Here is a 27,459-nt window from a genome sequence, read left to right on the forward strand (position 1 = left end):
TCTCTCTCTCTCTCTCGTCGTTCCTGGGGGGAAATTGGAGGGTTGGTGAGACAACGAAAACTCTCCCCCTCAGGAGTGAACACAGTTTTGAGGACACGCATTGGGGCTGGGATATCATACTCTACCGCACGAACGGTAACCAGAAACTGCTGCGAGAGGGTCAATTCATTGTTCTCACCGTTCCTACGGCCCCACTTTCGCCAGTTACGGATTGTCAACTGAGGGAAAACGTCGGGGTGAGAGGGTAGGTGTGACATGTGAAAGATGTTTTGCGGTGATAGATCAGTTTGGCTGGGCGGAATGGGGGGACATGTGTTGGAAGTGACCACTGGGTGACATTTCGGAAGTTGAGAGTTTTTACACTGTTTTTTTTTGGATTATATTTGCGATAGGATTTTTGGAAATTTTGGTTGCACTGGAGTTTCGCGGAAATTTGAAAGAGTTTCGGCGGTGGAATTGGAATTTCATGGAAAATGAACGGAAATTGGGGAGTTCAGCTCAATTATTCAAAATCAATAGAAATTGAGAAAGTTGAGGTGAATGTACTCTTGAATTTTTAATTCATTGAAAATTCAGCGGCGTTTGGTACTGAGTATTTATGTTGCGATTGATAATTCAAGTAGTTTGGGATTTTTTTTTTGCTGCTGTTCAAAGATTTGGAATTTCATAGAATTTGAAGTTAAATTTCAAATTTTATTATTTTTCTCCCCTTAAACCGAATTCAATGAAAATTACCAGTCAACTGCTCATGAAATTTCCACTTTTTTTCAACAGTCGGCTTCACGTTTCAAATATTTGCAACATTACTTTTTGGAAGTTCTTATCGAATTATAATTCCCCTGAAATGTCAAGAAATTTCGTCACTGAAAATTTAAAATTTCTCAGAAAAATAAATAAAAATTGTAAATTTCAATTCCATGATAATCCGAAATTTCATAACTGTTTTTCTCCTAAATAAAATTTAATGTCACTCCCCTGAAAAATACAGAATGATAATTTTGTGAAGATAGTTCAATTTAGATATCTGCGCCTGTCTTCTTGATGGAGAGACCACAGAGCAAATAAATCGTGTGATTGAATTTCCGAGTAAACATTGGGTATTTCCTGGTGACCCTTTTACTCGTGATAAAATGTTGGACCGAAGAAATCCGAAATATCAAATTCCCCGGGTGCCGGGGGACGCGGAGGGGACGGGTGTCAGTGGGTATTATCCATAGTGGATTATACCATCCCTTGCGTCCGGTTGAATGCAACCCCTCAAGTTTGAGTCAAGCGGAGGTGTATAAAGACCGGAAAGCGGAGATATCCGATGATGTTAGTGTCTTCGGTGGGTGTAGACGTTAATTTCAGACATTTTCATTTAATTTTAGACATCTTTTTCTGTCTCAAGTCAAGACACTTGAGGACTATTTAGTCACTAGTCATTTATGACGGCAGCATTACAAGACATTAATCCCATTATGACATGGAATCATAAAACGTTTCCCGTCATTTATTCATTCTATTTCAATTTTTTGAAGTTCCGAATTTATTGAAGATTGTTAGGGCGATGAGCGTGGGAAATGTGAAATGAATTCAAATACAGCACCTTTGCAAGATCAAAAGGGTGGAAAAAGCTTGAATATTATTGTAAGAAAAATACTTTTCATCGCTATTTTTGATCACAAAAATTCTTTTACCCTTACAAGCAGATTTTATCATTCAAGACTCATGTTCTCAGCTATGAAATTTAAAAAATATGCGAGCCAATAGATGCACTCATCGATATGAATCATGCTGAGCTTTTGTATCGCTGTAGGTTTCAAATATCCAATATTTCCGTGATTCAATGAGAAGTTTAATATTTATATCACGATATCCATTGGAGTAACAGAAGGTTTCGAATTTATCATTCTTTGATACTCATTGTCTCTGTGTCCTGAAAATTGAGTGAAGGATTCAGTATTTGAGCAGTTGGGTAGATCTCGAATGGAAAAACACGTGATAAAACATTTGGTAGTTGGAAAATGGCCGTTTAAATATTAATCCTCAAAACTTTGTATTCATACCTCCGAGTGCATGCTTTTTCCTCCCATTTAATTTTTCCAGTCTCATAAATCTCTTTTATAGTTCCATAACAGATTTTATCTCGCAAGATGAATGCGCTCTATAAAATTGAAAAATTCACAAAGCAATGAATACATCCCGGATTTTGAAAGATGAATAAGGTGAAATATTAAACTTGATGAATTGCCATTCAGTTCACATTGTATTCCCTCACCGACACCTATCCAGAATACACTAGTGGTAAAAATTTTTATCAACGGTTCCACTGACATTTCAAGGAATTTCAATATTGACAATTCAATAATTTATGGGAAAGTCAATGGGAATTGTAAATTTCGGTGCAATTATTCCATGAAAATTCAGGTTGATACATTCTTAAAGTCTCAATTGATTGAAAATTCATTGACAATTTCAAGAGGAAACTACAATTTTCTTGCCGAAAACTGTGTTATTGGCGAAACTAAATAATTTCGAGGCGACAATTTTTTTTGGGAAAAAAATATTCTTTCCTCGTCAATGCATTCCTTCTACGGTATAAACCTATTGAGTTTTCTCAGATCAACAAGAAATTTTCTCTCAGTATTGAAGAATTTTCATTGAAATCTACAATTTCACGATTATTTTCGCCTTAAATTGAATCCAATATTGCTCTCCCAAGAATAACCAGTCAACAATCCATGAAATACCAATTTTTACCTAACGGTATATTTTTCCAATATAAGAGAATATCAATGATCCTCACGATGGCCAGGGAAATACTTATTATTTATCCGTGCAACTACATATCGATTTTAGATTCCACGACCTGACGTGACCCGAGTGCATAACTCATTTGTACTCACTGAGCTCTTTCTACCTCCAATCTTCAACGTCATTTTCCACTATAGTATATAGATACGACGTATAAGCTGAATCAGCATAACGTGTGCTGTAACTGTGCGAACTTTTTGAATCGTTAAGGGCATTTGAAAATAACACAAAGCCGAAGCCCCTCGAGAAATAAAGCTATCGCGTGCAGCGGAAGAGTCGTTTTGTTGCTGATGGAACACTAATGATATGATAATTGCGATAAAAAATTATTGATTTTTTCGCATATCTGGCGGACGTTATTTTTCAAGTGCTTTCAAGAAAAAATAAAATTTTCTTTTACTTGAATTTTTTTTTTCTTTGTTGAGAATACGGAATTGCTGACTTTGGGAATGAATACTTCATTGTTGAATGGAGAATATTTATTATTAATGATTATTATTTATTTGCCTTTCATTATTATTTATATTCATTGTATTCAATTGTCGAATGGAGTATACCTTAATTTAGGAGTGAAATATTCATTTCTGAATTGAGAAAAAATTAATCGAATATAAATTCACAATTTCCATTGATTTTTCCATAAACATTGAATTTTTAGTGTCGAAATTCCTGAAATTTCTGTAATACTGATCTAAAAAGTTACTTTATACTATTAAAGAATATTTTTCCCCATATTGCACCTACATATAGGGTAATATCGTACACAACTCCCCGGTAAATAGTGCTTGAATGTTGGAAGCAAAAGAGGAAAGAAAAATAAGCGGAATTGATGGTAGATGGGATGAGTGATTCAATAGAGGAACTCTTGTTAATGAAACCCGCAGGCTTCACAAGTGTCTCGTTCCTCTCCGCTCTGTATCCTATTGCAGAATAAAACTTGGGTATATTACTAATGAGCCCTTGACTGCTGACATTTTTTTTTCATGTTAATTCGGTTTTACAAGTTTAATCACTGATTGTTGATGAAGGAGTCAGATATTTCGATAAGTCGGAAAATTAGTACTTTAGAAAGATGGAAATTGAGAAATGGGACATCAACAAATCCCATTCAAGCAGATATTCGTAATTCGAGAAGAATAATAAACAGAAAAAAAAGACATTTTGATTCGTAAAAATTTCCATGTGTCAGCCATTTTTTTAAATTTGTAAATTGAATTGTCAATTGATAGACATCAATAAAAAAACTTTAAACACAAACTAGAGGCATGAAATTAATTGATTTGATAAAAATATGAAGATGAAAATTAAATGGTAAATTTTAGAAAATTACTCTTGAAATTTCAAGTGAAAATTTCTCCATTGATGAATCTGTTAATTTCGTGAAAATTTTTCAAATTAAAATAGCAACTAATCTGAATTCTCAATCTATTAAAAATTGAATTGTCCCGATGAGTTTGGAAATTCAAGCTTTCATTGAAAAATCAGTGATTATTTAACATGAAAACCCCAATTATCTTGAATTTTCAAGATGAATGAAAAATTTAGTGAACACTCATTTGAAACTGAATTCAACCTCACAAAATCGAAAATTTAGCCGACGCTGTGACGAAATTTCAAGAAATTTTCAACAGTGCACGTTCACTAAATTTTCCCGAGTAAAAGAAGAAAACTTCACTATTCGTCTCGAGAAATGGATTCCGTTCAACGATTACTCGACTTGTTCAGTAATTCTTGTCCAACTTTTTTCCTCGAGTATCCCCTGAAACCCCTGGAAGACGGCGACACAAAGAAAATGTTCGCGTTGATGTATTGACTGGGCTTTATTTAATATTACGTCACGCGCGTGCACTTTGACATGGATATTTACATTGTATATGCATGAGTCTCTCTCAGCGATATCCTGCATCGAAGGCAGCTGCACGATGCAACAGCTGACACGGGGTTTACACTGAGGATTCAAGGAACGATGAGAGAGAGAGAAAAAAAAATAGAGAGGACTGTGGTGCGCCTACAGACGGGCTTTTCATTGTTTCTTTTTTCCAGTGTGAGAAGAACCGAGAAATAATCGCTTCCATTATGGAGTCTGGAGTCCCGGGATTATTAAAAAAACGACTCGAGTGCTGGGGAGGAAGAAAAGTTGATTGGATCGATGAATGGGACAGTGAAATACTGGTGTGGGAGTGATTATATTCACTTGTTATATTTCGTAATTCATGTGGAGGCTCTAAATCACCTCTAGGTATTTTGAATAATTGACGGGTCTAATGAACAATTTTATAAAAATGAAATTGCACGTCAATTCCTCATATTTTTAAACGCATTGGACGTGAATTTTATTCCTCAAGGAATAGTTGGATGACTATGTCTTTAAAAAAGAATCCTTTCTTCCCTCAGACACACTTCTGATGAAATCTTTCTACATCCTCGCGTTTTATTTTTCCTTGTTTTGATTGGATCGATGAATGGAACAGTGAAATACTGGTGTTGAAGTGATTATATTCACTCGTTATATTTCGTAATTCCCTGTAAAGGCTCTAAATCACCTCTAGGTATTTAGAATAATTGACGGGTCTGATGAACAATTTTATAAAAATGAAATTGCACGTCAATTTCTCATATTTTTAAACGCATGAAACGCGAATTTTATCAATCAAGAAATAGTTGGATAACTAATGTCTTTAAAAAAGAATCCTTTCTTTCTTCAGACACATCTCTGATTCAATCCTTCTACAACCGCACATTTTATTTCTTGACACACTAGCTGCAAGGTGATGCTTCCAATAAAACGTAATCTTTCGACTGAAGGCCTTCACTGTTTCAAAGAAACCGTAAAACTCGAGCGATAAAAGTGGTGAATCACATTGTGGATTGTATCAAGTACTCCTGCCAATTGAAGTTCATTCTACTTCTTGCCGGAAGGAAAAGTCGATACTCTTGTCAAAATGATAAAGTTCCAGTATCGGAGAATTTCAACTTGATTTGAGGCAGAGTGCCTTGATTTCAGACACAAGTGGTTCAAGTCTACCTCTAAATATTACGATTGTATTGAATTATAATTGAATTTCATCCCACAAGTATATTAATTTAATTAATATCGAATTATGGGATTTAGAATTATTCAAAATTACGACTTGGGAAAATCATAATCCCGAAAAAGGAGGTGTTAATGATGATATTACTGACCTTATGATGGGAAGGATGACCTGTATGATGACCCCCGTGATTGCCAGTGGGTATGGCTGCCAGGTCCTCAATAGTAAGTTCAGCCAGTGCGTCGCTTCCACCACTGCAACTCCCTAAAAGTCCACTGGCATGATTTCCATCCCTAGTTAAACTAGAGGAGGGATGTCTGTTCTTCTGCGTTCGCCTTGTGTTTACCAACTCCTTCACCCCCGTTAATTCTCGCCTCGAGCCGCCCACGTACCTGTTAACGAACCAGACAAGAAACTCATATCACTCCATACGTTATTGCCACCCCCGAGTCAATGGGGCTCTCCCTAATTCACGGCGCTTCACCTCGTTAAAATTCAAGGACATCATCGTGCCGATTTAATTGAATCCCGAGTAAGTTTAAGGGTGAAACGTTCAGGATCCGATTAATCCGGAAAATCTAGCGAATAAAGTCGCCTTTTTTATCCCTCCAAATGAAATAAAGCCGGAGAAACGAGGAAATACGATCAAGGTGTTGATTCTGACACAACAGAAACAGAACAGACAAGTGTTGTCTCTCTGCGTGCACATTCTACCCAGAGGCGGTTTTTCGGTAATACCAATTTTCGACGCGACGGGCTTTGTGTCATGCCTCGGACCGGCTGGTGGTAATTTCAAAAGAGGGTGACTTCGCTCTGGGGCTACGATACCACGAGGACACCCCCGGAGGGATGAATTCAAGAATTTTTCAAATTGAGGGGAATTAGGGAGAATTAAACTTCTACGCTCGATACTTGGGTGTACATTGTTCACTATTTTTTCCGGATTCCTGGAATAGTATTTGGAATTTTTTTATTGCAATCTCGATGGAATTGCACGGAATTTTGTCATTTAAATTTTACAATTTTATGGAAAAACCTATAGAAATTGCACATTTGTGTTCAATTATGCAATGAAAATTAATAGAAATAAGGGAAATTCATAATTAAAAATCCAGAATTTTATAGAAAAATTGATGAAAACTGTAAATTTCACGTGAATCATTGCAAAAAAATCAATATCATTTTTGGTTTTTCAAAATTTGGAATTTCATTGAATTTTCGCTGAAAATTTTTGCGTTGTCTCAATTTCCAAAATTATTACATAAAGAGACAGGAATCATTTTCCTCACTAAAAATTCCAAATTTGATCGAATAATAAATAGACACTAAATTTAATATCAAGTATTCCATAAAAGAGAGTAAAAACAAATAAAATTCAGGCAAATATATTTTTGAATTTTCGATTGATAAAAAAATTAAGCGCAATTTCGTGCTGAATACCCACATTTTCATTGCTTCTCACAGTGCATCGGGCCTCGTTTCCCTTCACCCCTTTGTTCCCTCCTGTCTATACTTTTCTATTATATTTCTGTTCAAACGTCCTTCCCAATATCAACCCCAAACAATTTCAAAGCCACGCAAACCATAATTATTCGAGCAATTACCTTCAGGATTCGGGGGGATCCTGCTCCTGTCGTTTGCATTACTCTCCAAGGCTACATTCTTCACCAATCATCATCATATCTTCATTAAATACAAGGGATCCCGAAGCCTCGCCTCATGTTCACCACTAGCACCACAACAACCACCGGAGTTTTGCTGTTGACGAGTACCCAGGGGCCGACGAAACCCGACTGTCACAGTTCGCGTACACTATCCCCCGGAAAAACTATCCGTCAACCTCGACGTCTTCACCAGTGGTCCCGAGACACCCCATCCCCCGCACGAAACCACGGGGTTTCTCAATTTTTTTCTGCTCCACCCCCACCCGCGGATAAAAACGGAATGGAACAGAGCAGAACCGAACAGAGAGGCAGTCCAATTACCTCAACCCTATCCTCACTCCCTTGTCCCTCTGGCAGCTCTGTTGAGCCAGCTGCCGAGCACCGGTCTCTCTGCCATACTCAACTCAAACGTACGAGCAACACTGAAACAAACCGCCCCCTTACGCCCTTACGTAGTACCACGAGATCGCAGGATATGCCTAAGGTACGATCGATCGACCTTAACACGCAAGCGTGGGCTTTTCAGTGAGGAGATGTTCACCGACGGAAATCGACACTGTGGCGGCATCTAACGAGGGGTTTTTATTTCGGTGGAAGGGATAAGGGTGGCGAGGGATAATGTTCGATTTTTCCGGGCTCTTCGCACGGAGAAAAACATTCAATAAAAATTACGTATCTTTTCCGTAATTGCGGAGCACAATGTGGGTGCAGGAAATTTTACGGAACTGTCACGGAATTTTTCCGCAGCGTTCCGTAATTTTTATCTGAATATCCTGTGAAAAATTACAATATCGTCACTTAAATTTTTTGAGTCGATTCCGTAATCGGCGAGCGAATTGTGAGTTCCGTAATTTTTACTGAACATTTCTCTCCGTGCGGGGTTTTTCTCACAATGCTCAACATGATATTAGGAAATTGGCAGTACTTTGCAATTTTTGTGGAGGGAAATTGTAATTCAATAGAAAAATACTATTTTTTGATGGGATAATTTTTGATGAAATAAATGGGAAATTTTACAGACTCGCCACAAATTACCCTCGCGTTTAGTAAATTTTCCCGAGTCATTGCTTTCCATTGGGGAAAAATGGCATTTCAAATTACACAAATTACCAAATTGCACTGGATTTTTGATTAATTGAAAATTCAAGGCTATATTTTCATGGAGAAATGAAACTGAGAGTTCCAATTTCCATGGATTTTTTATCAAAATTTTGAACTATAAATGACAGAATTCCTCGAAATGCCATTGGAATTTCAATATAAATTCACAATATAAATTCAAATGAACCAATAAATCACCAGATACCCCACCCTATCATAATTCATCAAAAATCAATGTCTCATCCTTCATCTTGCTGAATGTGGAGACTACAGTACAGAGTACAGACAATCTGTCAATAAATTTTCGCTAGAGTCATGACACTAATGCCAAGCAGAAGCCGAGGATGCGTGGCTCCGCGGAGGCTTCACGGTCAATAGATTTTTTTTTCTCGCTTTTTGTGTACACGAAAAGTTGGGAAAAATCTTGTGGGATCATGGGAGGCTTGAATAACAAACAATCCCTGATGCATTATTCATGGGGGAAACTTCGTCGATACATAAATATTCGATTTTTGCGGATAATACTGGTGTTCAAGGTGCTACCATGTTTCTGCTAATGCGGTGGAAGGAATTATTTCTAGCTCAGTGTTTTTGGGAGGTTTAGGAAGTCATGGAAATTAATGAGAACGATTCAAACGGATCCCAATCGGTTTCGCACTAGAAAAAATTGGGCCTGAAATTGAGAAACTTTTGTGCCCCCAAATACATTAAATTGTGTATTTATCTATCGCGTTACGCTATAAATAAATGAATGAATGAATAAATAAATAAATGATATAAATTAAAAATGAATTCCATGTTTTCCCATCAACTAAAAAATTACGAAATTATTGGCGAAAAAGGAAGCAGTCGATTTTCGAAAACCAGATAAGGATCCTTGAAACACCTATACGTGGGGGAGGGAGTGAATTTAATCGGAGTGTTTGTTCGGGAGGATTGCCTGGAAGGAGAAATAACATCCAGATAAATTAAGCCGGAGAACGGGAACAAATGGAGCTCGTTTACTCTTGGCTTATCGTGGAGAACAGGTGAATCAGTTAGGTGGACTGATAATGTTATCCTTTGGTAGAAGCCGAAGACGAGTCTTCTCAAGGCTCAACGTCTTCTGTTACGGGTTGGGAGGGGACAAAGGAGATACGACAGCGTCTTATCGTGCGCGATGAATTTTTGAGGCAGCGAATGATACTTTCGGTGGTTATCTCTCGCATGAACCAGATTTTTTTCAATTTTTACAGTGAATAAAACGTAAACCAAGAGAAAAAAAGTTGAAGAAAAAAAAAGGGGGGTGACACCATAATTGTCAGAAATGAGCATTGCCTGCTCCCGTTTCTCTTACCGAAGTCTTTAGTACGTGTTCGCGCCACAGGAGACGTGAGCGCATGTTCACCGATGTATGTGTAGCGCTTGTACGCGACCGGTATGACAAGTATTTCGTTAAACTTTATTCATATGTTATTCATCCACGTCTTCCCCAACAATATCGCTTGAATAATTAATGAAGATTATTTGAAGAGATAACGATGTCAATTCAACAACCTCAAAAATTTCAGTAAAAATTAGTGAGAATCAGAACCTTTTTTTCTCCATGACGATTACTTGATCCATTTGGTAATTTTTTCTCAACTTTTCCCTCTGGACTTACTAGATAATCATATGAATGAGAACACACAATTTATAGGGATTCCCAATAGCTCTGATGATCCAAGTGTAGGCCACATATATCCGAGAAGGGAGTATATTGAATTTCCTCGAAAAAAGGGAATCGGGTTTCAGGGCAAATGATATGCGGCCACAGGGTCGATTGAGTTTAAAGAAGGTGGGTAGGAGTCTCAAGCGCTTGTGAAAACAACGCCCAAGGGCTTTTGAAAACGATGATGCGCAGTCTTGTAAGAGAAAATCCAAGGAAGATGGAAGAAAGAAGTGAATGTCAATACGGAATATCGCGATTAGGGTGGAGAAAGGGGGATTGGGGTGTGAGTGTTTGGATCTTGTAGGGTTTCTCGAGCGTAGAAACGAGGAGAATTCAAACTCACTCAGCTGCGACTAATCGAGATTATCCTATTTTAGAGGACAGTATCTGGAAATTTCAGCTGCAGCGAGATGAGTTCGACAACAATTGAATTTGAGAGAAAAAAAGTTGGGTAGTATTATCGGAGAAGTCTCAGGTGAATAAAGCAGAATTTATTCTCGATTGGAGACAAGTAAAATGTTTGGCCAACGAGGTATTTACGGAGCATTTCTGCGGATAAGGGAATAAAGGAATTAATCGGGAATGCGAGTATGGCGAAAGCGGAGATAGATTTCGTTGTATTCGTTTCCTTATTTGTGAATGCAAAAACTGTAGCCAGATAGAGTTATCTTCACTTGTTTTGAAGAGACAAAAGTATGCAGAGTACGCTAATTGACTTGCAAATTAATTTCGTGAGTTATCTGGCGGGCTTATTTGTCCATGATAGATTATTATTGTATAATTTTGGATTAAATAGCGGTGGAAGAAGGGGAAATTGTATTTCAGATTAAAGAAATTGAGTTTACCCGGACCAGAGACGATGTCTGTGAGAATGTATGTACACTGGATGTAGGGATGCGCATGAATATATCGCGAGACGTTGGGATAACACTGGAATTGCAAAAGACGTCACACATATCTCTCGATACATCTGATATCGTAATTTTCGCAATCTCGGAGGATGTGGTACGAAGTTATTTTTCCAGGGGTTAAGGTCTTGCATTTCATGCGGAGAACTGTTATGAATTTATGAAGTCAGATATTTGTATCATCCAGATGTGCTCGGAATAAACTAGCATGCAGAGAATTTAAGGTAAAAAATGACGACCTAAGACATGAGAGCTGATGTGCTTATCATTGGTGACACATCGCCCTTCAATTTGGCAGCAGTTGGTACGCTCAGAGAATTGATTTTTCTCGGTGGTTTTGTCGTACCTTTGACAATTGCTTCGGAAGCTTACTTCGAAAGCTTAATCAATCCATCACACCCTGAAAGACCTTCGAAGTTACCACATCTTTGTGGATACCATTAGGTGGCACTTTAACATTCTGTATCTTTGGTCATAGATTTATGATCATTACTCTTGACACTGGTCACTATCTTCTGATCTCACATGATTGGTTTTTGATGAACACGCGGAAGAAGAACGAAGTTTTGCTTTCGAGAGTTTGCAGAATATTCAGAACATGAACCCAACATTGCCCCAAACTGTTCTCAACTATGAACGCATTCCACTTCACAATTTTCATCAAATTATGCATCTCAGAATGCATGAGATCTTCCCCTCAGTCATTCAATTACCCACCCCCACAGTATTATCGCAAATTCGAAACAACCAAGATATTCACAGATGCAGCCACAAGCCAATTACAACGAGTCTCGGACACAGCCACAGTATTCGTGGTATACATACCCAAGTAGTATCGTACGTTGATTCGATCAAATTAATCCAGAGATGCCACAGGAGAAACAGTGGCCGACGAGTCCTCTGAGTGAGTGCCACTCAAGTATCAAGTTTTCCAGGAGTGAGAGATGCAACGTTGAAATAACCCTCACAAATATCCTCTAATTAAACGCTGTTTGTGTTTGCGAGGCACATGGACACATATTTATAAAGCACGTCTCACCACCAGCACGTGTATTTTCCGAGACAAATGCGTGAACGCGATGTTGGCATTTGCCTAGAGGAAATTCTTGAGACGGAAAGGATGAGAAATAAGACGGTGAATTTACGCCCGGGTAAGCCATTCATCATTGCCAAGAGTCCGTTGTATATTTGGGGAATGTCTTGCGGACGTTATAATAGACAGCGCTACATACCCAGAATATCAATTTTGGGGAGGAAAAAAGTCTCTGGGCCAATCAGTGTGTGACATTACGGTTAACCGGTTGAATAATGGAAGAAGGGATGGAGAATATCATTACGACACTGATTATTTAATCAATAGTCCGGATTAGGCGGAATGTAATTTGTCATTTGGATGACGTGAAACGCATGCGAATGCGTCATTTTGATTATGTGGAACTAGACTTGTACTTGTCTTGCTTCGGAATGATTATGGTGCTGTAATTGCCGAGAGTTTCATAATTTGTCACGTCCCGCATTGGATTTTCAGTGAATTCTCAAATTTCATTACTTTGTCATTACTTTGGTCATTCTCCTGGAGATTACTAGACAAGTGGAAGTCAGTACGGTAGCCAATAACATTGATCGAGTCATGAGCCTGATGAGACTAAAATAATTGGCGAAACGTCGCAAAATGACAATTAGATAAATCCCCTGATACTTTTTCGGATATGTTGCTCGCTAGGTTTAAGCATGAAAGAGTTTTGAAATTGAGGCGTCTCTACCAGAAACTAGTCACATTTTCTCCCAGCGAATATTTCGCTGACCATGTCCCCTGAATTTTCGGCCAAAGCACCGCCATAATCCCAAACCCCATTTAACGATTCTTTTACAGCTCCATTTGCTGCCGGTAGCCTCCTCTCCCCCCAAAAAAATGGAAATATCTTCCGCAATAACCCAAGTTATGGCATATAGATTATCATGTCTCCCCTTGCCACCCAAAAATCCACTTCGCAAAATTCTCATTAACCCTTATGAGATATCATCCACTTACTTGTCATGATCGTGACCATAAGACGGATTGATTCGTCTCGCGTAGAGTGATGCACCGCCCTCAGACATATAACCATCGCACAAATCCGATAATGCTCGGCTGCCAACATTAATTCCACCGCCCCTCAGCACTTCACCATCGCTTAAATAACCCGATGCAATGTCAATGTCCGAATAATCCTGGGCAACGTGGTGATGCGACGACGAGTGTAGTATTGTGTACTGTCTACCGGTTGTACGTGATGGTAATGTTTGCAGACATCTTGCACTCGGTGTGTAACCACGTAAAAGTGGTTGCATTGGTTTTACGTTCATTTCTCCCTCGTCTTCGGCAACGGTACCGCCACCGCAGCTATCGGCAAGAACCTGGAGGGAAATTGAAGCAGGAAGAATTGAGAAATCCATTCGATTTCACTCGTTTTAATTAAAATTGAAGTGGTGGTTTCAGTGGGGAAGAACCTTCCGATGGAATTGCAGAGATAGATTCTCAAGCACATCTCTTGGTGGACTGTTATTATTTTTTGGGTAAACACATTCTAGTTCTAATAAAATTTCAAAACATTCCGTTATTAAAAATTTAAGATTATGGGGAAATTATAAATTTCAGGTCCTTTATTTCGTAAAAAGAATTGTAGTTAAGATAGTTCAGGTAAGTATATTATTGAATTTTCAATCAATGGAAAATTCTGGGTAATTCGGAACTGAATATTCATGTTTTGATTGAAATTTCAAATAAGTTGTGAAATTCTCATCTTCTTGATGCTAAAAAATATTGAATTTCATTAAATTTTCAGTGAATTCTGAAATGTTTATGATCGTTCTCTCCTCAAATCTAATTGAATGTCACTCCTCTGAGTATTACTTCACAACTGTATAAATTTCTCTCATCGTTCCATCGATGGAATAAAATTACAGATGAAGAGATTCTATGAAAGCGAAAAAGATCAACGAAACTGATAAATCTCTTTTGATTTGATAATTTCGCTCCTGATCTGGGCCGTTCTATCTGCTATTCGAATCGAATACTGTGGGAGATTCGTTTGGTTTATCATTGATGCATTCTGTTTTGTAATGCAGTAGAAAGTTCCACTGACTTCGCTGCAGTCACTAATCTTGTGGCATGAATATTCATAATTGTAAATTCGATTCTGATAGAGATTGGAGTTATGCGCCCTGCTGGCAGTATCAAAGGAACTACAATGCTTTCTGATGAACATTACTCATGGTAATTGATATTACATTAAATGTACCACTGGAATTATGCACACGTGCAGTAATCCAATCATGTAACTCAATGGAAGAGACTTAATCTCAAATTAATTAATTTCATTGATTTTTTATAATGAAGATTTCACGTGCACTGTTACACGATACGATGATTCACGATGTTTCGCTGACTATTTTAATTATTTTCAACTAAATGTCTTGTATTGACAATGAGATAAATCGTGTTTTCAACGTCTCAACAATGGAGATAACCCTGATCGTTAATTCTCATATATTCTTGTGAAGTTATCAATGTCTAATGTGTCCTTAAAACGCATTTCATCAGGTGTTCATTCTCCCCTCTACTCTAAGAGTCGACATATATTAATTTACGTCGCCCCATATATGATAATGAACCTTTTACGTTTTACACCCAGCGCTTCAATATTCTCTATGAAATCCCATCTTGTTAAGATTTTACTGCTGTTACGCGCCCTGCCAATCGTAAATCTATACCAGCCCTCTAAAAATTCCCTTACCCCAAGTGCTCCATAAATAAACCTCATTAATTACTCCACCATCTCGTCCATGAGCAATTCCCCTCAAGATCTATAATTGAATAAAATCTTCATTCCCAGATAAATCAAACGAATCTCTAGCTGACCCGTAACAACTCTGAGTATCATTCACAAAGAAAAAACTCTCATTAATATCTACCTTCTCCATCTCCTCAAACGTGGTATCGATTTTCCTATTGGGTATAGTTTTAATCTCACTTCCGCTCTCACTGCTAGGTCTATATATAACACTGCTGTCACTCGAATTACTCTGTCCCGTGCTGTTTGAGTTGCTATGCGAACTCTCAGACATGAGATCTGATATGCTCGGCATTGGTGACACCATTGCCACTGTATTGGGATCCAATTTTCTATGTAACACATCGCCCTTCAATTTGGCAGCAGTTGGTATGCTCAGAGGATTGATTTCTTTCGGTGGTTTTGTCGTACCTTTGACAAGTGCTGTTGGCTTTGGAATGCTTGAGCCTGGACTGACACCAGGTGCTGTCTGACCCCCGCCATTAGGCCCGGGTAATGGACACGAAGTGTTGATAGGTGACTGGTGTTTATTCAGGCCAGACGATGCATCGACCAAGGATTGACAATTGTCGTTATCGTTGATATGAATGTTTTCAATGGAAGACTGGTGATTCCGTGAGTTTAGGATATTCTCGTTTGGACTCCGGTCACTCCTGATATGATTATCATAGGGCTTACTATCCCCATCGATATCCTCCAACGCGCTCTTCATGTTACTGAGATCAGTCTCTAAATCCTTAACCTTCTGAACTTCGTTATTACACTTTGCCTCGGTGTGATTCGTATTCACCTGATTCATACTCATTGTTTTATCCATACTCGGTGGATTCTCCTGAGTTGGACTCAAATTCGGAAGCTTAATCAATCCATTACCCCCTGGAAGACCTTTGGAAGTTATCACATCTTTGTGGATACCATTGGGTGGCACTTTAACATTCTGTATCTTTGGATCTGGCATCTTACCAGGCAATTCCATCTTCGGCCTTTGAATAGATTTTTGGTCATTACTCTTCACACTCGGCAATATCTTCTGATCCTGGATGATTGGTTTCTGATGGCCAGGGGGAAGTAGAACCGAGTTTTGTTTCTGGGGATTTGTGGTGTGTTTTATAGCCTCGAGATTGCTTGGTTTTTTCTCGGAAATTTTTGGACCAAGGACGATTTTACTTGATTTAGGGTCTTCTGCAGGAAGAGGATAGGTTGTTTTCTCAGGAGGTCCTTTAGTTCTCGCTATTTTACTCTGAGCTTTTGTCTGATCTTTCCGGCCAGATTTAGGGCTCGATTGTTTCGTTGGTTTTGTCTGAAGTTTTGACTTGAGGGCACGTGTCTTCGGTGATTCCACGGGTTTCCCTTGATCACAGAGGGACGTTGAGCTGTCGGAGTGTTCAGACCGAGCTGATGAGAAGCCAGAAGAACTCGACGTGCGTTTTGACGCACCGGATGAAGCCTTGCCACGATCCTGATTCTTATCTTTATTATTGAATAGCTTGAACTTGTCTAGAACTGAGTTCTTGTTCTGTTGAGGCGGTGGTGCAGCGGTGTAGGGAGACGGTTGGGGCGCCCGGAGACCACCACCTGGGCGACCAACTGTCGAAGCTCTCGGACTGTATTCGAAGAGAGAAGAAAAGTAATTAATATCTTCGGAAGGCATTCAATTATTCTTTGATACTTTGTTTTGGGTGTTTGAGAGGGGTGTTTACCTTGGTGTGGTCGCTGGGGGCTGTCTGTTGGTGTTACTCTGGGTTCTCGGTTGAGGGATGAAGGAGAGTCCCTGCGGTGAATGCTGTTGACTCGGGCTCGTACTCCTTGAACTGCTTGCACTTGGAATACCACCATTACCGTGTTTCAGACCTCCTGAAGAGAAAGAACATTTTATACATTAGTCGACGAATTGGTTACATGTCCAAGTTTTTTGCGCGGAGATGAAAGGCTCTCTCAGTAAATTGAATGTATCCCGAGGAATTTCAATAAAGTACAGATTAACGGGAATAATTCAATGTTGAAACCTTTCACTGACGTTCGTCCTTCCTTATTTCACGCGAAATGAATAGCTGCATCCATTACTCTCAATCAAATGCTCTACATCTTGGTTTACGACAATAACTATCCCCATAAATAGAAATATCAAGGTATCACAAAGGTCAACAACCGTGCCTCTGACATTTACATTAAGTTGAGAACGATAACTCACGATGACACGAGTAAAAGTTCCTCAAGTACTCCAGTGGGAAAAGGAGTAAAATATCACACGAGTGAGTACCAGAAAAGAAATGTTTTATCAGGAATTTAGACGAAGTGGTGTGAGTAACATTGCCTGTGGTGTATGAAGCCCTAGGTAAAACTGGTTACTTCTCACGTAGGTGCTCAGCCTGGGCGAAAGCCAGCATACCTATGGCTGAGATATGGAGGCTAAAGGTCGGACCAAGACAAAGTTTATGCGAATCTCAATAGGCTATCTCGGTGTTTGCGCATATGTTTGATAAATTTTTAAATGTTAAACGTGTATTACGTTCAGTCGGGCACTTTCCATATTTAATTGAAAAAATCGAGTGTTAAAATTAATTACAAACACTGTCTCTATTTATTCGCCATGTAATTATCGTACAGTGAAGGAGTGCAGGGGGTTGTTGAGGGGAAAGATACTCCCCGTCATTGGTCGCAACTCGATAAAACGACGATTGACTGCCTCATTAAGCAAGTACAGTCGCACGACTGTTTTGCTGGAAGGAGGAGGCACTCTACACGTTCGACCGAGTGTAACGGCCCATAGTCTAAATAAACCACGAGGATTTTCTAGCGAGTGAGAGTGTGCTGAGCACACAGCATCAAAACTGTATTTACCGGCTATTTTGTGCATAGATATTGGTACCGTTGGGGCTTGCGGAATGGATTATGGAGTCGAGATTAGTAGTCATGTAATAATGGGCGATAGTTGTGCGGCGAATGGGCTGAGATGGTTGTTATTATCGGGCATTTCTGGCCGATGTCAATGAGGGGTCTTTGGTGGAGGGATTTTAAGTGAATGTTTGAGGTGGAGAAAATTGTTGGAGTGGTCAAGGCCTTTTCAATGAATTCTGCACTAGAAAAAATTGTGTTCGAAATTAAGACACTTCTGTCGTCTGCAGAGAACGGGCGCTTCAGTCCCGTCGCTGAATTAATCTATAAAAAACAAAAACATAAAACAAAAGGAAAATTTTTAAATCGATTTTCTTTCAAATAATGAAAGAATACCCATAAATTCGATTTCTATCCTTGTGTTTTGATGGAATAAATAGAATAAATGGCAGAAATTGAGAATTGCAGCCTAACAATTTTATCGGATTATTATCATATTGTTGGAGAAATTTTTTAATTTTTCTGAATCAATTAAGAAGCGACTCGGTAAATTTAGCCATGAAGAACACCTGAGGTTTCATAATTCCTCGTGGTTCAAATGAAATTTGTAACGGAATTGTGAAAGTGTTCCACTTGAAATAAAATAACAATCAACGAATCCAATAAATCTCCCCAGCTTTCCACTTCTCATTGTGTCTCATAATTACAAATATTTTCCTCTTCATTTTGAAAACATAAACTCGCAGAACGTCAGCTCGTAAACCGTTCGTTCCTCCCAATGCAATTAATGAACCTTTTACTACCCCAAATTATACATGCACTTCAGGTCGTAAAGTACAGCTAAACCGTAAACATGAAAATAAATGAAGGGAAGAAGTGAGAATTTTTTTTCCCTGAAAAAAAAAATTATTTATTTTCATGCGCCACCTCAGTTGATTAACGACTGAGGAAATGATGGCCAGTCAATGATTACGACTCGCTCGTAACTCAAAAGTGTAACACAGCAGACACTGAATCCCCTGAAACTCACAATTTGTAATGCATACGATCGAAAATGCGCATTACTCGACAGTTTTATCTGTGCTTTGTGTCAAATTGTCGATGCATTTTGAATTCCACGGTCGTGTGCCCTCAATCGTCTCGATTTTGCTTGCGTTAACAAATTTATTCAGTGCCCCCATCCCCGCGGTTTTCCCTCTCCTTACGCCTGATTTCTCGTTCTCGCTAGTGACACCATCTCAAACACCACTGGATTTACTCTCCTGTTGGGGCTCAGTTTATTCACCGGGTCTGATATTTTAACACGGTTGCATCGTTCACGTCACGTTTCATTGTTATGGATTCTTTAGAGGTGAATCTTCAGAACTATGAAGATAGGGTTTTGAATGGGTGGCGAGGTGAAATATTTTGATGGGATTGGACCAATTGAGAGAAATAATTTTTTTTATTTCTTTTGAAATGTCAGGTTTTGGAATTGTCGAAAAACGAAGGATTTTTGGGAGTGGAAAATTGCAAATTTTTAAGACTCGATGAAAAAAAAAAGAAGAAATTTTCCACAGGATTATTTGGCCATTCTTTCCCTTCCGCTCGATTTTACCCCCATATCCCCATTTAACCCTCTCAATTCCCCTGACTAAACCCTCCCCCCCCTCAACAAAAAAAGCCCCTCAACAACCCAAACAAAATTGAAAATACCTAGAAATGGAGACATTGTATACGTGACCGAGCACTACCGTCAGAATTCTCGTCACGGGGATGATTCATTGACCATTCCTACCACGATGCGATCGATCTCAACCGACGTGTGAAATTAATGATACCTTCGCACCGAGAACCCCTCCCCCTCCATCTCTCTTAACAAAACCACCTGCTGGACCATTTTGTATCCCACCCTCCCCCACCCACCCCCAACATTTTCCGTTCTTTCAATATCACTCACATCAGCCGCGACAGTAGGCATTTCCCTTTCAAAAGCATAAATTGAACCAAAAAATGAAGGGAAAAAAATAAAAACGAGAGAAAAAAAATCTGAATATGAATGCAAAAAAAATGAATATGAAATCATACCTCAATTAGACTCACAAAGTCCCTGACAATTTGAGATATGTAATCACTGAGAATTCAGAGTATGCGATAGTTATAACCAGAAGGCATTGACATGCCTCAGCAAACTGGCGTTGCAGAGTGATTCGTTCAGTAGCCGAAGCACTCAAATCCTTTCCCACTCTTTTCATTCAGTGCCCTCTACTCACTTTTACCCTCTCTCAACCATCCTCAAACGCAGATGTAGGTACACTGGGGTTAGAAATTACTCAGTCGTTTACGATGGAACAGAACAGAGTATAACAGTTGAGTCTTATCAAGCGTCCACTTCTGCATTAAACTGGAGTGAAATTCGTATGTGTGGGTATTACTATAAAAAGAGGCGGGGGATTGACAGGCCAAGGCGATTAACTTCAGTGACTGTCAAGTCACTCGATCATCGAGGAAATTTTCTGGTTTAGGGTTTGCGTTGAGGGGCCCTGAGAGATCAAAATATTTTTTTTTTACGTGAACGAAAAAATGTGATAGGCCTATAGAATTCTACAGATTTTATAAAAAGCCAATGAGAAAGAAACTTTAAGAAAAATCTATAACATTGCATAGGGTTGTCTATAGAATTCTATAAATTGAAAAAACGTCTACAGATTTTTTTTACTATTCTATAGATGTTTCAGAATTCTATAGATAAACCTAAATAATGCTATAGTAAAGCCCTATGAAAGAATTTGCAGCTTTTCAATAGAATTCCCTACAGAATTCAATAGAAAATCCTATTAGTTGTTGGCCAATACTATTGGAGAATTCCACAGTTTTATGACGCGTTTTTCTATAGAAAATTTCCAATAGAAAATAAATGAAAAGCATCAAATCTACAGTCTGGTCCACACAAAACTAAAAATTCATGGATATCCCCAAGCAGAAAATGTCAAGAGCCCCTTTTTCAACATTCCATGAAATTCCCAACAAGAGAACCCTCTTGATATCTCATGATAGATTCGATAATTACCAGACCAGACCGTCATTGACATGAAGTGGCTGTCACGTGGCGTAAAAAATTGCAGAAATATGTTTTGTTGGTTGAGAGACACTGGAGATTCATCCAGAATAGGAGGGAATGTACCGTACAACCAGGGGCAGGGGGGGAGGGGATCATCCGGAGTGATTCTCCAGTGGATATGCACTGGAGATATACCGCGATTTTTTCCGCTCCTGTTTATCTCCAATTTTATTTTATTCCTCTTATTTCCATAACGGATCACTGGGTAACTCGGTTATTCTCAGACGGAGGCGCATCGCGAGTTATTCAGTATGATTGTGCCCATTTCTTCGCAGATGAATTGAGAGATGACGGCTGGGTCAATTGAGGAGTGGACAATTGGTCCATTAAACTGAAAACTGAGAAATTGGGACTTGGGAGGAGATTTATGGAAGTTGAAAATCTTAGAATATTCAGTTCAGTTGAGTATTTTCGATCTGAGATATTGATGGAGCGATTATTTTTGAATAATCTCTCCTTCAGAAAATGGAAAAGAATTAACGAAGGGTAATTGGCCATGTTTTTCCGAGGTAGTTAACATAATTAGTTGATTATGGATATCTCGAGAACGTTCGATTAAGGCTTTACGCAATGGGGAATTCATTTAATCTGGAGTGGAATCGATTGGAATGGGGCCATTCGCAGAAGCAATCTAATTCTGAAAGTCGAGTTTATGAGGCTTGAGTGGCATTTGTTGACATTTCATTTATGCATGTCTGAGTATGCACGATTGATAAACAACGTAGTTAATTTCTAAAAAATGTAGTTATGTGCGCTGAGAGAAAAAATTAGTTCATCTAATTTATTCAGACATCGGTATAATCATTAATTTCAATTAAATTTAAATGTCGAATAAGTCAATTGTTGATACTACTCACCAATTTTTTAATTATTAAATTAATCGTCGCTTAAATATTTAAATTCCGAATTATTTTATAAATGAATAATTGAGTTCCGAAGATTGACGATTTTTTGGCTAATCGCGAAGACTTCGACAGAATAAAAATAAAAGTCGATTCAAAATAACTTCACGAAACTTTCATCTTTCATAGATAGGATTTTTAATCCAGCAATTGAGACAATAACCCCTTTCAGCTCGACCTCGGATCACTAATATCCAGTCTCTCATAACCCGAGCTATCACATTACCGAGATGACAGTCATAGATACAGGATACAGTCTCACTAGGCGTAGACTCAAAGGATTTGATTCAAAATCGTGACTGAGCGAAGGCGTCTCGAGGCTCTCAGATACGCTCGAGTTACCGCGTGACGAGAGATTTCTCGGGGAAATGAGATGAAAAAGGGGTATAACGAGGGCCAAGTGACAATGATCTATCACCTGATGGGAATGAGAGAGACTTTGATGGTGTAATGGACTAGTCTGGGCTTTTCGCCGGGATTTTTCGTCCTCTTAAGTTGATTAATTGCTGAGGTAAGCCCTTTCAATAATATCGAGTGTCTAGGCCGTTGTTAATTTTTTTTTCACACACCTGCACGGAAAGTTCGTACTTTCCTCCCGCTCATCAAAGAGCAAAATACAAACTTTCATTTGCAGGCGTGTTAAAAAATAGCATGTGCACCTCGGGCGGGAAAACATGACTTTCCGCCCTTGATGCACAATATACTATTCTTCAATTTTCCGGGGTGAAATGGGCTTCTGGAACATTCAGAGGGAGGAGGAGTAGGAGATTGTGTGGTGCGTGATAGTGAGAGTTTGGGTGACTAAGCGCTCGGTTCGAGAAAGAAAAGAGCATTATCGAGTAGCTGTCAGGCCGCGTGTGCTTGGTCAGAACAGACAGGAAAGTGGAAGGACTCGTTCCTATACTCGAAAAACTAGTAGCGGAAATTAAGACGATTTTATAAGACGATTTTATTTTTTGTAGCAGAGATGTCAGACAAGATATGAATGTTTTTTTGGGCTCAAATGAAAGAGCGGGTCGAGAAATGCCGTACTAGGGCCTCTAAACAAGACAAATGTCTCTAAAGATGATGTCTGTTTTCAATTGAAAAGCAAAGTTGTGGCATCATTGTCTAGGAGGACAATGGGGTCTAGGAGTATGTATAGAACATTGGGGTCTAGGAGTCTCCCCTGGTTGGAAAATCGTCCTTAGAATGATCTGTTCACCATTGTTAAAACCGGTATTTAAAATTAATGCCTTCTTGTCAAAAACTTCAACAAAATAAATAAATAATAATTTTCCCTGGAATTGATTGTACATCACATTACAATTCCCCCCAAGATTTCTCCGTCCCCATCAATTCTCGCTGGTTAAAAAAAACTGCACATAAATAACCAGATTTCAATTCCCAAAAAGCTCAAATTCCCCAGACACATCAAATTGAGACTAACGAGAGCCCCCATACGGGTTAGAACATCATTAAGCATAAATATTCGAGCAATGTACACCATAAACTGGGTATCGAGTGTCTACCCCCCGAGGCAGATACTCTCCACTGTCCGGAGTAGCGTCATACTCATGAATAACCCCAGACCAATGAAAAATGAAGAGAAGGCGAAATGCCCTGGAATTACCCTCTTTCCTTCGTCTCCAACCCCTCATCCCCTTCACCGAGGTTTATGCACGTGCAACATGTCGATTCGAATTAGCGGCTCGTAAAGGATCATTGAGATGTAACAAGAGGGCGAGTGGACAGAAAAAAATATAAGCCCAGCCCTGGAAACGTCTTTTCTATTTTTTTATTCAGCCCCCGATGCTGGAGGGACGAGAGAAATTGCCCTCGAGCATCTATATCGAGGTTTGTGGTGGTGCTGAGACTGCGGCCAGCTTCGGCTGACTCACATCGATGGACCCTTCCGACATTTTTTTAATTCTCGGGGAGAAAATGGATTAGGGGCATTGGATATTTCGAGCAGTTTTCGAGATGATGTGAACGATAAAAGTGAAACTCTATGGATAACATTGGCACGTCTGTAACGACATTGTCCGACCCTCGAATTTCATTCCTTTGATCATGGGAAATAATTGAATTCTTGGGGGATACTGTGTACTGGCAATCTTATTTATGAAGAGCTTTATTTCATTAAAAATGCGTCATTTCTCTGGAAATTTTAATTGAATAGCTAAAATATGGAAGAATAAAGTAACAAATGAATAGAATAAATAAAATATGAAAAAGGAGATAAGAAAAGAAGAAATAAAAAACTGGAAGAAATAAAAAGAAATATTGTCCTCGAAGAAACTTAAATAAAAAATCCAGTGACTAATTCGATCACTTGGAATTGACCCATTCCTGCATGTAAACCCTAACAAGGTATCAGGTGCTGTCGCCTTGCCATTGTGTGCTTAGTCCGCCGAATCCCATGCCCACCACGAGGATTTATACGAATTAACTACAACCCTCGAAGCCTCGCGCAAATGTTTACCTTTTCCCCCTTTTCAATTCCACGGACAATAGAATCTTTAAAACTAGTACACGAGTGTCTATTCGATCGAAAATAAACAGACAAAGCGTCTTTTCTCCCGTTGCCACACACGTCTGAGGGAAAATCAATTTCATTTGGAGCCTCTGTATCAATAGAAACACCAACCTTGGCCTCTCCCGTCGAGGTAAGGGTACGGAGAATATGTGGGGGTGGCTGCAGACGTGATAGGAAAAAGTGCGACGTTGGGAGTTAACGTCGTGAACAGCTGTCGTTTCCTCTCTGTTAGAAATGAATTGGAGCACTTTTGCAGAACAAATTTTTTACCAAACTACGGGGAGAAAAAAGTTGGAGAAAAATTTCCGAACAAGTCAACTGATCGTGGAGCGAACTCAATTTTCAGTAGTTTTTTGAATTTTGGAATTTTTCACCGAATTTGTGAATTTTTCTCCGTTGGCCCGGGAAAATTGACTGGGCGTGAGGGCAATTTATGCCGAAACTGTTGAGTTTACCCTGCATTCCATAAAAAATTATCCCAGTGACCGTGCGTCAGGGGTTGGGAAAAATTGTTAAATTAATCACAGTTCCCTGCTTTTTATTTAAATTTGAAAGTAATTTTCAATTCTCAACCGTGATTGAACAATTAATTCTAAATATGTGAATTAGATTTTTTCGATGAATCAATTAATTATTAATGCAATGTTGGTTACTGATTTATAAAATATTGAAAAATTAAAAAAATGGAATTATGATTACTTTAAGATTTGAAAAATTGTACAATACAGTTACTTGATTTTATATGTGATAAAATAATTTCAATTCGGTACTACGATTTTGGTTATCTGTTTGGTAAAATGTCCTCCACAAACAGGTATTTTTTCATTGAATTACATTTCGCTCGACGATTGCCTTTCGTGCTCTAAAATTCGCCACGATGTTCTAGGTAATGTTTATCCAACTTTTCTCTCCGTGTGTAGTATCACAGAGGATGGGGAGCTGGAGAAAATTTGTTGCGAGCAAATTTCCGAGTAATGGTGAATAGTTGGTTTCGATTGATGTGCCAGGAAGGAAGACACTCTGAACTTTTCTCGTTTACCTCCTCGTTTTTGTGATTGGAAACGATTTTTTTTCGTGTTCGTCGAATTTTGCCGTTGAGTCCGCCGAGTTTCCGGGGAGAGACTTTTTCATTGGAAGTAGACGGGAATAATGGGACAATCGAGTTTTTTATCCACGTGATTCTTCAACATGAACTCACTCAATCTCACGCATTAAATATATTACGAGAATTGGGAGAGGAAATTTTTCGATTGTTGATATCCCGGGGATTTCGCGTCTTTGCGAGGAAATGGTACGATTTATTTCGCCTGACGGTCTCGAATTGAGACGATTTTTCACCGAGGAGGACGAATGTTAAAACTGGTATCAATCACAGAGACAAAAAAAATTATTTTAAGACAATGTCTTAATTTTTAATTATTTAAATTTCTAACGAAATTTATTGCAAGAAAAATACCCAAAAAAATAATATCTTTACAATAGGCCATGGCCCGAGGGCCTTCAGCCATGACAATGTCTTATTTTAAGACATTGGGGAGCTCAGTCACCACCAAATTTAATTCATTTGAAATGTGAATGAAAAAAACAAAGCTTTCCACAATTAAATGACGTGATGGATCATTCCGCGTCCTGTCTAGTGATTCAATACCACTGGCGCAAGGGTTAGAAATTCCTCCACCGTCTCGATACTTCCTGAAAGTCTCCAAAAGTCCACAAAAGCGTAAGAGCTATCCCCCCGCCTCCCGTCCATAAAAACGAACGCACGAGAATAAAATTAAAACTCGATAACTGTATAAATTCTTGTTTACCAAGTTTAACTTCTATTCGTAAATTAACTTCTGGAGTTTACGGCAGTCTCCGGAAATTTTTTATTTGGGAAAAATAATAGTGCCGAGAAATATGCATGGGGTTAATATGCAATCCTCCCGGGGTGACTGTTCCGGCGTGAAATATACAGTCAAAGTGGAGTTGAGCAACTTTCTTGAATTTTTCAGTCTCATGTTTATGACGAGGATGAGGAGGAATTGGTGGAAAGTAACTGAATAGAGAAGGATTTTTTTGAAATATTGTCAAAACTAAATCGTACAAAAGGCAGTGAAATGTCTCCCAAAATTGAAAAAAATTAATTCAATTATTTTTATTTTTATTTGTACATTGTTAATTATTCAATTGTTTCCCTCGTATAGAGATTCCGAAAGTGGAAAAAAATAGTTATTTTTAATGAGCAATTCTCCAGGTGCAGATGAAAAAAATTTTTTTTGTGACATATATTCATTGTATTTATTGTTATTGACACGGAGATAAAAATGGAATAAAAATCACCTGGAAAATGGCGGCAAATCAAAATTCAGAATTAAAATTTTTCAATTATTTATTAATGAATTTATTCTTTTTAATAATTTTTTAAAACATTTTTCAATTTAATTTTTTTAGGGAGGATATACTACGATTTGTTCTTTCAAAAAACACATCTATGAATGCAAAAATTATTGTTCCCTGAGGACGGACGAAAGTGGAAATTTTACCGGACAACCAAACATGCACGAACACATTTACCTGAAAATTCTCGATACCCCTCAATTCCCATGGGACAACAGAACTAAAATTTCCAGTTTTCATTGATTAATTTCCCTGATTTTCCAGTTCTATCAACCTACGGCTTGTCAACACCAAAATTCCCCAAAATCTCCTCAAAACTGTCACTCGCCAAAAATATCCAAAGTCTCCCGAAAATGTCGTCCAAAAATTCCCAACAATGCACTTCCCCGAAGAAAACCTGAACTCTAAAAAAAGCCCACAACCCCTATTATCACTCGTAATGTACCTTTGCTCTCGTCAATCCTCGATCCAAATCTGACGCAGAACATTTCCGTATCGCCAGGTGAAACATCATGTTACGGGCGCGCGCAAACGACTGGCTTCTATGCATTTATGAAATGGAAAAAGGCGTCCGTGCTTCTGCGACCGCAAAAAATTCCGCGTAGCAACGACTCGAGTGCCGGAGAGAGAGTGCAAGAGTAAAAAAACCAAGAGGGTGAGTTCAAAGAGTGAGCTCCCTCCCTACCCCCCCCCCCCCCCCC

At 38.7% G+C, this 27,459-nt stretch overlaps 1 protein-coding gene across 1 annotated transcript in view; it reads right to left on the bottom strand.

Moving 5' to 3' along the window:
* Window positions 1-27,459, bottom strand: part of LOC107035547 (protein sickie) — a 127,897-nt gene that overhangs the window by 46,173 nt on the left and 54,265 nt on the right. Inside the window, exons 6-9 of the mRNA XM_015253017.1 lie at window positions 16,725-16,878; window positions 15,146-16,628; window positions 13,224-13,588; window positions 5,980-6,220 (exon numbers count right to left, since the gene is read on the bottom strand). Coding sequence (XP_015108503.1) covers window positions 5,980-6,220; window positions 13,224-13,588; window positions 15,146-16,628; window positions 16,725-16,878 — 2,243 coding nt within the window. The remainder of the gene's footprint in view (window positions 1-5,979; window positions 6,221-13,223; window positions 13,589-15,145; window positions 16,629-16,724; window positions 16,879-27,459) is intronic.

The sequence above is a fragment of the Diachasma alloeum genome, unplaced genomic scaffold (genome assembly GCF_001412515.2).
Source record: "Diachasma alloeum isolate Michigan unplaced genomic scaffold, Dall2.0 Dall_scaffold_00199, whole genome shotgun sequence".
In the NCBI taxonomy this organism is placed as follows: domain Eukaryota; kingdom Metazoa; phylum Arthropoda; class Insecta; order Hymenoptera; family Braconidae; genus Diachasma; species Diachasma alloeum.